This window comes from Hyperoodon ampullatus (genome assembly GCF_949752795.1).
Source record: "Hyperoodon ampullatus genome assembly, chromosome: 10".
Classification (NCBI taxonomy): Eukaryota; Metazoa; Chordata; class Mammalia; order Artiodactyla; family Ziphiidae; genus Hyperoodon; species Hyperoodon ampullatus.
The window spans coordinates 70,642,174-70,657,115 of record NC_136923.1 but is presented as its reverse complement, the minus strand read 5'-3'; the positions used below and the strand labels follow the sequence as shown (position 1 = coordinate 70,657,115).

General features: G+C 36.6%; 1 protein-coding gene across 1 annotated transcript in view; it reads right to left on the bottom strand.

Moving 5' to 3' along the window:
- Nucleotides 1-14,942, bottom strand: part of DNAH8 (dynein axonemal heavy chain 8) — a gene marked incomplete at both ends in the record, with an annotated part of 333,524 nt that overhangs the window by 103,921 nt on the left and 214,661 nt on the right. The window contains 6 exons of the mRNA XM_079713152.1: nucleotides 2,380-2,562; nucleotides 4,010-4,165; nucleotides 8,022-8,177; nucleotides 9,669-9,840; nucleotides 10,649-10,776; nucleotides 11,950-12,087. Of these exons, the coding sequence (XP_079569278.1) occupies nucleotides 2,380-2,562; nucleotides 4,010-4,165; nucleotides 8,022-8,177; nucleotides 9,669-9,840; nucleotides 10,649-10,776; nucleotides 11,950-12,087 (933 nt within the window). The remainder of the gene's footprint in view (nucleotides 1-2,379; nucleotides 2,563-4,009; nucleotides 4,166-8,021; nucleotides 8,178-9,668; nucleotides 9,841-10,648; nucleotides 10,777-11,949; nucleotides 12,088-14,942) is intronic.

Here is a 14,942-nt window from a genome sequence, read left to right as displayed (position 1 = left end):
TCTTTTCCATTATGGTTTATCATAGGGTATTGAATATAGTTCTCTGTGCTATACAGTAGGACCTTGGTGTTTATCCCCTATTCATTTTTGTATTCTTGACAGCACTTATGTTGAGGCTTTGCAGAGAAGCGACTCAACCTAATAAATATGCGTTAAATTGAAGTGTACTGAATTTAGTTCAACAGCTTTATTTTACATCTGGGGAAACTGAGGACCCAGAAATATTAACTCCAAATAACATGACAATATAATACACACAGCTAGTTACTAGCAGGGATGAGCCTAATATCCTTGTCCCCCAACTCCAAGACTAGTATACTGCCATTGTACTAGTGTCTTGCAGTATTTGATGGGGTAGTGATGAAGATCATGGCTGTATTTGCAGAGAATAGCTAATGAATTGTCTTCATTAAAGCAGTCATCCCAACAGTGGCAGTATAGAAATATGTGGACAAAATGAAATCATGTTAGCGTCCTTTTCAGTGTGATATGGAAAAACAAGCATCATGGTACAATGGACAACTTGTGAGTTTTACAGCATGAACTGTAGAGCTTATCTATGAGGCTTGGCAGGGTGGAAAGTCTACGTGCTCTTATGGGTTAAGACCTTATTCTCCTTGGTCTCCATTTGTTCATCTGTAAGATGGGGGTGTAAGAGCAGGATTGTTAGGAGGGTTAAACATCACAGTCAGGATGTCCTCCTGCAGATTAAGTGTGCACTTTGTTTTTTCCAGCAAGGCTGGCGTTAGCATCCTAGCGCATCTCTTGAAGAGGAAGCTAAGGCCTCTAAGAGTGGGCGTGGGGAGCTCTGGGGACGTGGAGTGTACTTTAGATGGTGGTGTGGGCTGCCTTACACAAGTTAGTGTAGCCTGCATGGGGGATCTGGACCAATGAGGCACCATCTCAGAACAGACCAACAGCACCAGGTAGACCAAGAAGGAAGGACTAATTTTCAACAGTTGACACCACATGGCCCTAAGAGGTGATCGAGGCAGTGAACTGAGGGGTCCATGCTCTCTGCCAGACTGTGAAAGTGAGATGATTCCCTTTCTAGATTGCATAAGCCCTGGGCAGTTTCTTGGAAACGAAGATCAAACAACTAATGAGGAGGAACTTCCCTGGTGGCCCAGTGGGTAAGACTCCATGCTCCCAATGCAGGGGGCCCAGGTTCGATCCCTGGTCAGGGAACTAGATCCCGCATGCATGTCACAACTAAGAAGTCTGCATGCCGCAACTAAAGATCCCGTGTGCCACAGCGAAGATCCTGCGTGCCTGCAACTAAGACCTGGTGCAGCCAAGATAAATAAATAAATACATAAATATTAAAAGAAAAAAAAACAGCTAATGAGAGTGGAAGCTGGAACTAGGCTCCTTTTACTCCACCAGACTGGCCACCTTTCAAGGGCCTGCCCCAAGTTAGCCATTTCTTATTAACCAGGTAGGATTTTACTTCTCTTTTTACTGAGCCCTCTATTTCTTTGGTGTCAGTATCATTTCTCTTTTCCTTTTTGAATCTTCCTCTGTATTTGTAGCCATCTGTTCATATCACTTCCTTTCCTCCTTTCCTTATGTCTTCTGCTGCCATTCTTTCTCTCACCCTCCCATTTGATGCATCTCTGGTCTTATTATTTCTAACCTTACCTTTTCCTTGAAACCTTAATACTAACGTTAATTATATTTTAGCAAATATAAACTTTCTCAGATTTTATGGAAATATATTTTATACAATGCAAATATATAAAATTATATTTTATACATAACATTTAATGTTCTCTGAGCTTTATCTTAAAACGTAGCTTAATCTATGTCTCTTAAAATCTTCCAGCCTTAACTTTTTCTTTTTTTATCAGAACCCTCAATTATACTTAATTTCTCTGCTTCAGTGTAAGTTTCATTTAATTAAGATAAAAGTATGGCTCTCTAGATCATTAGATTGCTAGATTGTGGTGTTTTCAATTACAATCAAGTACTATCAATTACTATTGCAGTGTAGTAGTTGAAACTACTATAGTGGTAACAATACTCATTCAGAGCAAGTTCTTCTTTTCCAGGATCATTATTTTATTGAATTTTCCAGGTGTATCCAAGACTATTCATCCATAGGTCGATAGATATGAAAGTCAACATACCCAAAGCTTTAAAGTCAGAAGTAGAAAGAGTGGTGTGTGTGTGCACGTGTGGTTTTGGTGTTGGAGGAGAGGTGAGTTACATGATTTCTCAACAGGACTTGAGACTACAAAACAAATATTTATGTTAACAAAGGTAACTATGATTTGCTCAATTTTTTCTTTTCCATATACTCAACAATTTCCCAATACATTTAAAACGTTTATTATAATTTATTATAAGTAGAAGTTCTTTACCTTGAGAAATTATTACCTGTTTCTCTGTTAGAATTACCCTCCTTAGTAACTGGTTCTCAAGTCCTTTCATGGTAACAGTAAAATCAATGACTGACGTTTTAGCATTGATCTCAGGGGTAAAGGCAGGGTTTGGTAACTTTGTTGTAATATAAAGTTTAAATGTATCCAAGATATCACATTCCTTATCTCCGACCTTCACCTACATCAATTCAAATATTAAATTACAAACAGCTTAAAGGACAAGACAAGAAATTTGGGTTCAATTTAGAAGAGAGTTTATCAAAAGTCAGTGCAGTGAAATGAATGAATTACAAAAATCAGTTGTAAAATTTTAATCAGTGATCTTAAATAATAAAGCTTATTCCTTTAGAATAATTTAGACTTCTGGTCCTACCTGAAAATGTTTTTAGCCATGACACCAAGCAAATTAAATGAAAAATTTATCCAAAACAAATATTGAATAAAGGAAAACTCAGACATGCCTCATATTTGACTGTTTTTTCCCACCTGAGGAAATTGTTTCCTGCTATGGAAATTTGTTGTGTTTATAAGAAGTGTTATTTCTTTTTGCATTTCACAGTCATATCTGAAGCATATTTGATAAGAGAAAGGGTTAATGAAATTTTCAGAGGAAAAAAATGCCAACTTTTTTTTCCCAGAAAGATAACACTTATCTTAAACACCACAATTTTCAGTGTATTAAAAACAACTGGGTTTGCTACCTAAAACTCAGGTGGAAATTATAACATTTTAAAATGACTTAAATTTTTAATTAATTTTAATCCTTCCTGTGATTGAAAACCACATTGCTAAGGCACTAATTCTCAGGCATCATGACCTTCAAATTGCAGATAAGAATCTGGGTCTTTTAAAAGTCCTTCAGGAATGGACATACTACGACCTCTTTTGGCATATTAAATATGGCATATAAAAGAATTCACATTATGAAGAAGATTTTTCTGAATAAATCTGTCTTTGTTTAATGAGAAAATTGGCATTTTTATTCACTGATATTCATGAAATTAAGTTGTCCAAAGCAAAAAATCTCAGTCAGAAATGCTGTCATTCAATAAAACCACAGAAGCCTAAAAGTAAAGAATGAAACCAATTAAAAAAGAGACACTTGTATTGAAAACAATTCATGTTATCACCAATGATTGGGAACTGTATTCCACTGCTTCCAGCAAAGTCTGTGAGTTTGGATTGAAAGTTAATAAAGAGAGAAATAAAATCAATGTCCATAGACTTAACTAAAAATGCCATTTTATCCAGTGAGGAAACACAGGCTTTATTGTATAGATGTATACATAGCTTGAAAACCAACTTTCTCAGAGCTGCTAAAATGTACATATTTTGTGTGTAACACTAATATATTATTATTATGACAAGATGCCTTTCCTTAATATGTTAGTTTCAGATAAATGGCTATTGTTACCAAGATATTGTTCTCCCCCTGTATTTTTTATATACTATTTTTTATAAAAGGAACACTGAATATGAGTTTGGAAATAATTTTTTCCAGCATGTCAAATAGAACCACCTGAAGGAAATTGTCTTCACTGCTATGCTCAAAAAGATAAGTAGATGTCACCATTGTTCTTTTCTTCTTTTCCTTTTCTTTTTTTTTCCCCTTTTTCGAAGCTCACCTTGAAAGTGGTGCCTGATTTAATGAAATTCTTTTCTAATACATTATCCAGGGCTGGATCCAGCTCTTCACGAATGTCCTCAATGAGAAGGGGTCGGCCCAAGGAAAGACTGTCCTCCAAATGCGTGCGGAAATACTTATGGTTCAGAGAGGTTACCTACAAATAAAGAGATCATTGTTATATAAATGTTACAAAGAATGTGCCTGTTCCTGAGTGGAAACCAGAGATATGTTGGATAAATGACTAAGAATTCTAAGGACTGTATAGGAAGCCTTACTTATAAAAATGAAAGTAACAAACAAAAATTAATTTTCAAAACTTGGTGGGTCATGACTTTGTGGAAGCCCTGGGTGTGTAATGGGGGTCTCTCAGATCAAAAGAGGAGAATCAAGTGGCATTCCTTAGATGGAAGGTCAGAGCTCTGCTCCGGCAGATGGAAGAGAAGTGATCAAGGATTAATCCTTTAAACTTACATAGCTACAATCATTCAGAGAAAGCAAACTAACTTGCATTTTTGTGATATTCACTTATCTTCTCAGGACACCTATGAGATGAATAAGTGATTAAAAAATAAGCATGGAAATGTCAAAAATGATACACTGAGTCAAACTAAGGGTCCATCCATGTATTCTGTCTCTAAGAGTGACATAACATAAGAATGTGATTCTTTGCATAAAATCAACCTAAAAGACTTATACATTCGCTTTTTATATTTTTACATTAAAAAAAATTAGAATTCTGAATGCCTGGTGGGGCCCCCCAATTTTAGATCAATGTTTGTTATTAGTTAAAATAGACACACTGGGCTGGTTGATCTTTGCATTAGCCCATTGGCTTTGAACTCTTTACTTCTCCAGTGATCCCTCCCCCTGCCTAAGTGTGAGGATTCCCAAAGGTTCAGTCCTCAACTCTCTACCTTCTTATACGCTATCCTCTGAATTCAACTATTGCCTTTATGCTACTGTGAGTGCTGATCCTAAGATGCAAGGAAGATCCACTGGGACAGCAGGTGATTAGGAGAGTGAAATTAAAAAATATTATCTCCCACTTGCAACGAAAAAAGGTGTGGAATTGAAAAATTAAATAAGCCTATCTTTGTCCTGTTTTGGTTAAAAAGGAAATAACTAAAACAAAATATCCTGCACACGAAGGAATTTTTTCCCCCAGATGGATAGCTTTATTTATATAAATGATGTGCTGTGAAAGACCTTACTATGAATTGATAAGGTAAATGAATCTAAACAAAGAGCTTTAACTAGTTTACTTAAACAAGATGAAACAAGGTCCCAGGAAGACTAAATGTAACTGTCCTACTCTATTCCCCAAGACGCAAACTCTATTTTTGTGATGTCCTTCCCAAGTGTGATAGTTAATTTTATGTGTCAACTTGACTGGGCTAAGGGATGCCCAGATAGCTGGCAAACATCTTTTCAAGGTGTGTTTGTGAGGTTGTTTCTGAAAGAGATTAGCATTTGAGTCAGTAGACTAAGAAAAGAAGATGGCCCCCATCCATGTAGGTGGGCATCATCCAACCCATTAAGGGCCTGAATAGAACAAAAAGGTGGAGGAAGGGCCAATTTGCTCTCTGCTTAGGTTGGGACATCCATCTTCTCCTGCCCTTGGGACTTCAGACTCGGACTGAGGCTTACACCATTGACTCCCATGGTTCTCAGGCCTTCTAGGGTTTGGACTGGAATGACACCACTGGCTTTCCTGGGGCTCTAGCTTGTAGATAGCAGATCTAGGACTTCTCAGACTCCATAATCCCATAAGCCAATCCCTTATAATAAAACTCTTTCTATATATCTATACCTAGATATCCTTTCAGTTCTGTTTCTCTGGAAAACTCTGACTAATACACCAAGTAAAAAAATAATTTTCAAATTGTCAATTTATTAAAGATTACCTTTATCCACCTTCAATATCTTTTGTAAACTTGAAATAATATCTTAGAGTCATAATTTCAGGTTTAATTCACTTGATTTTTCTCATGGAGGAATGCTTGTGGTAGCCACCACAAGAGCCTGTATTTCCTGCACGGATACTCTGGCATTCAGGCTTTACAAAGTAGTCAGTGAATTCTTTATAGGGGAATTAAGTGAATACATTCTCTTTCCAGAGGTTAGAGCTGTAGGTGCTGGAGATGGCATTGAAGATGGCCTTCATGCAGCCCTGGACATATAAAATACGTTTGTTTTTTCATTTATAAAGTGTTTCATTTTTCAGTTTGCCTTCCTTCTCAAGCACAGAAATAATAGTTTTGTTTCATTTTGTTTTCTTTTATTTGTGTTTGTGCATGTGCTTATCCACATATTCAGAAAAATAATGTTTTCTGAGTAAAAAGGATGCAGTTCAATTTGCTTACATCCTAGCAGTTGATGGTTTTTAAAATAAGGAAGTGTCTCTGGCATATTTCTGTTACTTCCTCGAGAAGCTTCTTGGGACAGGGTTGCATCAGGAAGGACATGACTGAAGGCTATCAATGAGTTTAATGCCGAAATGGAGAGATAAAGACACAATCAGGAAAAATAAGAATAAGATGAGCAGGGAGATCAACAGCCAAGGGAGACAAGAGGAGTGAAGAAGGGAGCAAGGGACAAGTTATAGCTGAGCTGGATCCAGGGAGCTAGGTTCAGGAGCAGGAATGCCACTTATGCACTTCTGTGTCTACAGCTCCTCAGGAACTGCGTTCTCATCAACTCCCTTTCCCTTAACTCTTCCCTTCCACTTATGCTCACTTCCCAGGATTTTTCTGGGTTTTCTAAGTAAACATAGACTGGATTCTTAATGAGGTGGGAGTATCTTGAGGTGATCCAGAGTGCTAGACAGTGTCCACGTGCCTGCAAAGCCCTGATCTCAGAAGGAAATCTTTCAATGTTTCACCATTAAATATGGTGTTTCTTGTAGGCTTTTTGTAAATACCCTTTATCTGATTAAGGAAGATCTCTCCTAATCTTAGTTTGCTGGAAGTTTTATCATGAATAGCTGTTAAGTTTTACCAACTGCTTCTTCTGCATTTATCAAGATGACCACATGATTTTTCTGGGTTTGTTTGTTTGTTTTCCTGTAATGATGACACACTTTGATTAATTCATTTAATTCAATAAATATCAGAATTACTACCCTATATAAAGAGCTGTGCAGAAAATATAAAGATGGTGTAAAACCATAAGCCTAGCTAACAAAAAGTTTATGGTACATTAGAGATAAAAGACAAACGTGCAAAGAACAATAATTTAAGGCAGGCTCCTAGTCCATAACAGAAATACAAGATGCGTGAGGAGTCAGGACAGGCTATATTAAGCTGGGGACTCAGGCAAGTTTGGGTAAAAGTAGCATTGGATGTGGACTTTGAATAATGTTTAAGATTTTTATCTGGGATGTAAGTAAAGTGGGCAGTTGGGTGGAAAAGACATTCTGGTTAGCAGACATAGTACAAGCAAAACTATGCATCCAGAAGGCTTGGAACTGGGAACAGTGTCGAGGAAACAATGAATAGTCCATATTGTAATACTGAATTGAAACATCAATGTAACAAGATCTCCAAAGGAGCCAGGAATGTTGGAGTCCTGCCTTTGTCTACCTCTACCTTAGGATTAACACCTTGGTAGACTCCAACTCCAATACTGGACTCTAGCATGCTATGTGGTACTACCAAGTGGCTGAGCTAGGTTGGAGCAAATGGCCTTAAACTGAGGAATCCCAAGTCTTATTTTTGTCATTTTCTTAAAAGCCCAAACTCAAGGCCCAGAATAAAGGCCACATCCAACATTGGCAAAAGCAATTGAGCCAGAGAATGGGCAGAGAGAAGGAGAGTGAGATCAAGAGAGAGCACAAAAGAGAAAATAATCAGAGCATTTGTCCCAAATCACTGTTACAAAACTCAAGGCTGTAAAGTAGCAAACAATTATCATCATAGAGATGACAACATTATGACTGACAGATTCAACTGAAATTGTGGGAAAATGCCATGATTTCAAGATTACTTTCCCATGCACCAAATGGTACATACCTGCAAGTCATTTTCTTTTTCCTTTGATTTAATCCAAGTTTTGCCTTGAGTTTGTGGGTCTATGAGGAGTGGGTATCTGGTGGCCTTTGTCACAATGATGCCGTTCTGAATGGAGAGGTCATCTCCTGGTAATCCCTGCAGCCCCCACTCACCAATCTGAATAAGAGGAAATAGAAGTGGCCATTCAAAGGAACACAGGAAGGCTTTCATTAGTGATTAACAATGCCACAATATAAAAAAATTTAAAATTTGGACATATTTTTCCCATTGAGACTATGGAACAAGTACCTAGAAAAAAATCCAAACTCGTAAACGTGAACCAAACAACATCAAATTAAAAGAAACAGATTTATCATCTAATAAATCCTTTCTCTAGTAACCCAAGACTAGGTTTAGTCCTTTATATTGTGTTTTCATACTTAGGAGGAAATATTGGAAATTGATTGCATATTAAACCTGATTTGGGGATTCTGAAGCATGGTTGCTGAACATTCAGAGAACAGCAGGGACTTGAAATATGGTGGGACTGGGCGGGTGGTGGGATCCAGATGGGCTGGAGGTGGCAGAGATAATGAATATTCTGAGACCTCAGAGTAGGTAAGCCCTAAGGGTTAAGTCTCTGAAACTTCCCTTTCCTGCCCTCTGGTTCTGCTTACATGGGGGAAGGGACATTGCATAGCTGGAGGCAGAGAAATTAGGGGAGATGAAATATTATATTGGTAGGAACTCATTAATGATGTTTTTCTTAATATTTCCTTCCAAAATCAAGAGGGAATTGCCAGTCTGGCTCCACGTGGTCAACAAAATCATCCAAGATCCAATGAGCCAACCAGCCTCCACCTTCGTTAAATTATCCCAGCTCCACCAAAGGCCACAATCGACAAAGAATATCCTGGCCCACTTCACCTCACCTGTGCCCAGTGCGTCTCCAATACATTACTCTTCCCTGTAAGGACCAGTTGAACACTGTTTGAACTGAAAAATATTATTTTTTGACTTTTAAATAGCGGTAACGTGAAATTAATAGTTTGGCTTTCCTAGGGAAACTGCAACTGGGGAACATATTTACAAATCAAAAAGCAGCTCATGAATACAGATTGCCTGGAAAGCATTTCATACCACAGGAGCTCTGTAAAGTATACTAAAAATTGACAGTGGCATCAAATTCCCAGCAAGGAAGGTTAGTACAGCAGTGCATGATATTACTCAGTGATGTCAGATCATGCTATTTTATTATACTGCTGGACATTATAAAAAGATGGTTAATGATCAAAAGAAAGTTAATACCAGTACTTACGGCCAGCTAACACCTACATTTTCCTAGAATGTTTGTAAGAAAATGTGATTTAATGGGACTAGTGTAAATAATGGAGGGTTATTAGAAGAGCTCAGTATTAGCAAGCCTATAACTCACAAATGATCTTTTCACTCATAGCAGTGCAATTGGTATTAATTTGAAAGCAAGATTTCTTAAAATGCAAAGGAACTTTTGTATCACAAAGAAAAAAAAATTTTGTAACACTTTAGCATTTTCAAAACAATCTTTTCAATTAAATTCAAAAAGAAAAAACTAGGTGTACCTTAATTTCTTAGTGAGTAGGAAATAAAATGAAATTCAAATAATGCTGTAAGGAAAGTAACACTTACTGTTGGAGGATCCACCAACATTGAAATAAGATTCAGATTTTCAGTGAAAGGAATCTTCCGTGCTTTCAACTCTGCCTCCCATTGATCTTTAAGCAAATAGTTCCTAAATATCTGATTGAAAGGACCAAGATAGGAAAGGAATCCAGTGCACAGCAGAATATCACCTACAAGTCTGTTAAGAAAAAACAAAGTGAATCACTAACACATTTTAAGTTCTCCCAGTAAGGAGTTTGAAAGGCCACCAGGCAGTTTTGTTACTAGATGAAGTCCTTCTTTGCTCCCAGCTTAACACTTGGCAGCCAGACATGGAGAGACCATGCAAAAAGGAGCCTAAAGGCTCAAAACAGGGTAGGGGTGGCCTCATTCGGAGTAAGTCAGGGAGCAAGAAAGAAGGCTCCTTTCTGAAGCCTACAGGTCCTGAAGCTTGACTTCCAGATGAGGAAAAGATCCTTTTCCCATCCCATGCCCTAGTCTTATTCAGATTCAATCTTGATTTAACCACTACTTCTTCTTCATCCTCATTTCTTTTTTTTTGCCATTCTCCTACGCCTCTCTCATTCCCTCTCTTTCAGTTTTCAGAAGACATCAGCCCAAGATACCTTTCCATTTAGAACAAACTGTTGATCCACACGTTCAAAATCCTTGAGGTGAACAGTATAGAACTGGAACTAGTAACTAGATTGTTCTGGCAAATCCAGACAATACTAGAAGCATTCTCACACCGAAAGCCCACATTGCTGAACCAAAATTGAGGTTAAAAATGTTTCACCAAGTTTTCTTCCTTCTCCATTTTACTGAGAGTGTGGGACTCAAGCTCTAAGCACTTCCTTAGATGATGGGATTCTGAGATGGGGATATGGAAACAGAGGAGAAAAGCACTACAAGGAATGAGACTTTATGTTCCCCCATGCCACAAAGAGGTGGCCTTTGGGGTGATGACTAAGAAGGAAAGCAATTATATCAAAGACCAAAATTTATACCTATTCATCTGAGCTTTGAACTCTTTGCTTTGCTGAGTCCATCGGACTTTTTCTCCACTCAGTCCATCGATGAGGGTGGAAGCTGCCTGCATCTTTTTCCGGCACATGTCAGCATCATTAAGCAAATCCTACATTCATAAAGGGAGAATGTCTCAAAGAGCTTCTTAAATTGCTTAATCAAACATCCCTTATATTCACACATAAAAATACATGAAGGAATTTCTTAATTTGCAAAATAAATATAATCTAAAAATATAGTGTCAGTAAAATTTTACACATTAAATTCTTGTAATTCATTCATAATATAGTTATTTTACCTTATGAAATTTCAAGAAGAGCCATTTTGTAAGAGAGAATCCAAATCACATAACTTAAATAGTATTTCTATTAAATATTCTCAAAACAACAAATATACCTTTTTCTTGGATTTAATAATAATTCTGAGTTCTTTGCAGTTTACAAAGGATTTTTTTCCCCAGAAAAATCCTACACGACAGTAGTATGCTGAAGCCAGCTTGTATCAGCTCAAAAGAGTCAGTTGTTACATTTTTCAGAAAATTTGTGAGCTGGTGTTAAACACAGCCATTATTAAAAATTAAATTACAGTATTAAATTATATAGCTCACAACTAAATTACATAAACTTATGTTAAAGGTAATAAATAATCAAAATTCATCAATTCCTAGTTATTTACTACATTTTCATATTATCTATACTCTTGAGGTTAAGTTCATTGCATCTGCATGGTGGAAATAGTATATAATGGCATGCTGCATCTTTTCCCATACATGCGTCGTCTTGTCACATTGACGACTTAAAATGGACAGTGGCAGGGGGTACCTAGACCACAGAAATCAGCAAACACTGCAAATCAAGGCTTTCTTCTCCCCCTAGCCTCCGCCCCGACAAGCTGATTGTTGAACGTTTACCAGACCACCGCTGCTTACAACCTATACCATAAGGTTGTAGCTTTATCTGTATTTAACAGATAAAGTTAGTCAATCACCCCCAACTGCACAATTCATAAGTGACTGAACTGGATATCAAACCTAGTTTTCCGACTCCAAAGTCAGTACTCTTAGGTATGACATCACAGCTTCTTCTTATAGAAAATAATTACTAAAAATAGAAAAAAGAATGTGGAGTCTTAAAGATCCAAAATAAGTAGACATAGCCAGTGAGTAAGGGCATTCAGGTAAATTTTTTTTCAGTGTAAACATTTGCCTGATTTCTAAACACAACACATACTTGTGTAACATTTCAGTACGTCATATTAGTAATTTCTGTGTATTTAATCTCACCATTTTCTCATTCATTGCAGCATCAAATTTGGCTTGCACTTTATCCAGCTCAGCTTGCTTCTCATCCAGCAGTGCCTGGGCCTTCCCCAGTTCAGCGTTGGCAACTGCTAAACGGCCCTCCTGCTTGGCCAAGTTAGCCTTAAAAGGAAGAAGATGTGATTAGTGTAGAGGTGTATTAGTGCTACAAAACATTCGTGCTTTTAATTGGTAAATAATAGCATAAGTTACTACATAATTTTTACCCTATTTGGAAGTCATCTGTTTCATTGTCTTCAGCTGGGGAAGCAGAGAAATTTCATTAAAGTTCATTTTTTTCCTTTTAATTATTAATGTTCAATATGGAAATCGCAGAAATGTATGGGAAGGAGAAAAAAAAATTACTCATGATTTTACCCAGAAATAGTCTGTGAGTATTGTGTCAAGAAGTGGATAACTAGCATTTTTTTTTCACTTAGAGTAATATAATTTCCTCACATCCTTAAACACTTTTTCATGAACATTAGTTATATGGCTGCATAATATCCCACAACTTGGATATATCATAATTTACTTAACTTTTGTCTTACTTTTAGACATGTCTTTCTCCCCTCCTCCCCATTTTTTTATTATTAATTTTTAAAATTTATTTTTGGTTGCATTGGGTCTTCGTTGCTGCATGCAGGCTTTCTCTAGTTGCGGTGAGCGGGGGCTACTCTTCGTTGTGGTGCGTGGACTTCTCACTGTGGAGGTTTCTCTTGTTGCAGAGCACAGGCTCTAAGCTTCAGTAGTTGCAGCATGCAGACTCAGTAGTTGTAGCACATGGGCTTAGTTGCTCCACGGTATGTGGGATCTTCCCGGACCAGGGCTCGAACCTGGGTCCCCTTCATTGGCAGATGGATTCTTAACCACTGTGCCACCTGGGAAGTCTTCTGCCCATTTTAAACTATTATAAATAATGCTGTGATGAATACTATTGGGTATATAAATATTTAGGATTGTTTTCTTGGTAAAGATTTTTTGAAGTGAAATTACTATAATAGTAGTTTTTCCTCTTTCTCTAAGTCCTATAGCATGATAATTATGTTTCTTATAAATTTAAAGTAATTAATCAGTAAAGTAATATAGCCCTAGAGCCTTCTGGGGTTGAAGTTCCTTTGTAACTTTCTTATTTTCTTTCTCAGTATTTGGTTTTTTGAAATTAGCTATTTTTCTCAGGAAATTTTAAGTTCATTTAGATTTTCTAATATATTTACAAATAACTTTAGATTCTGCTTTTTAATTATTTAAATCTATAATCTGTAATTATATGGATTTATCTTTTATATTCATTACATATCTCATATATATATATATTTTGCAAAGCACCAATTCTTTAATTTTACTACTTTTTTCTAATTTTTAATGTTATTTTTATTAGCTCTTTCTACTTTCCTTAAATTGTCTGTGTGTGTGTCTATACTTATAAGTGAGTATATATATACTGGAGTGTTTAGTTTCTTTGATTCACTTAAAGGCTAAGAAGGTAGCATTTTGGCCGCATCACAAAAGCTTTGGTAACTAGCTTTTTGTCATCATTTTCTAAATAGAAGTGACTAGCTTTTTTTAAAAAAATAAGCATTTTATTTTTATTGTTATAGTCAGAGAATGAGGTCTCAGAAATTTTTGCTTTTGGGAATTGAATCAAAGTCTTCTTCTAGAATAGAATATCATCAATTTTTGTCAATGTTTCTTGGACACTGGAAATAATTTGATGTTCTTTGTTCATATGAAGAAAGCTCAATGTAGCTATTCAACCTTAAAAATAATATAGTGTAAAATCTCTATATAATTATTAATTTATGCCTGCTCAGGACTGGCTACATAAAAGTGCAAAATGAAAATGCAGAACCCCTTGTTTAAAAATTAAGAGGGTGATAGCAGAGCATTAAGCCAAGCACGGTCCCTTCTAAAGCTGGCCCAGACCTGTTGTGGATTGATAGCATATGCCACAATATCAAATTACAGGATTTTCTTTTTTGTTAAAAAACTCCACTTAAACTACTAATGGATTTTGCCTTATGTAACTTGACGCTATTTTATTTATCGCATAAAGCATTATTACAATTAAGTCTCACTATGGATCATAATTTTTATCAATAAAAATAACTGTTCTTCTAAGTGCTTTTTTTTTCTTGAATTCTACATTTATAGTAACACTTCTCTCTTGGTATCTTTTTGTTTGGGTGTGTTTGCTATATTTGCTTATCATTTCCCTTTGTTAAAACTTTAAATTTTCTCAAAGCTACCTATGTGCAGAATTTAAAGAGGCAGACATTTCTATAAGGCTTATTAGAAAACAGTAACCCTCTGGAACCCACCCGCTCACCACTTTCCATGCCACTTTCAACAAAGTGGAAAGAGCAACCGCTTTCAACCCTTTTAGCTTTATGGGACAGACTTGGGGGCGGGGATTGGGGGTAGTGTATGTCTGGGTGATATATTTTATGAATCCTTTGCACTCCTGAGAATGTATTTCTGTTCTCTCAGACATAAAGGACAATCTGGCCCAGAAAAGATGGGGTGTGTGTTTGTGTGTGTGAAAGAGACAGAGAGAGTGTGTGTTTATCCCTCAATACTTAAATTGCATCCTTAAGAATGTCTTTTTGTCTTTTGTTCCCATTAAGGGCAGCTTGGCCAGCGAATGAATTCTTGGACCCCAGTAATTTCCTCCTCAGTACTCTGCATATGTTTTCCATTATTTTCTAGTATTTACGGTTGTGGCAAGTCTGTGCACATCCTGATCTCTCCTCTTTTGTAAGCAACCTTTTAAACTTTGTTTCTTAGATGCCTATAAGGTTCTCTTCCTGTCTTTGAAATTTAAAACATTTCTAGGTGTTGATCTTAATTTTCATAAATTTTGTTTTGAATATCGTAATCAAATTCAGTCTCCAAACCTAATCTCCAAATTTTAAAGCCAGTTTTCTTTCATGATAGCTCAATTATTATTCCCAATAAGTTCACTTCTAGTTTAAGTT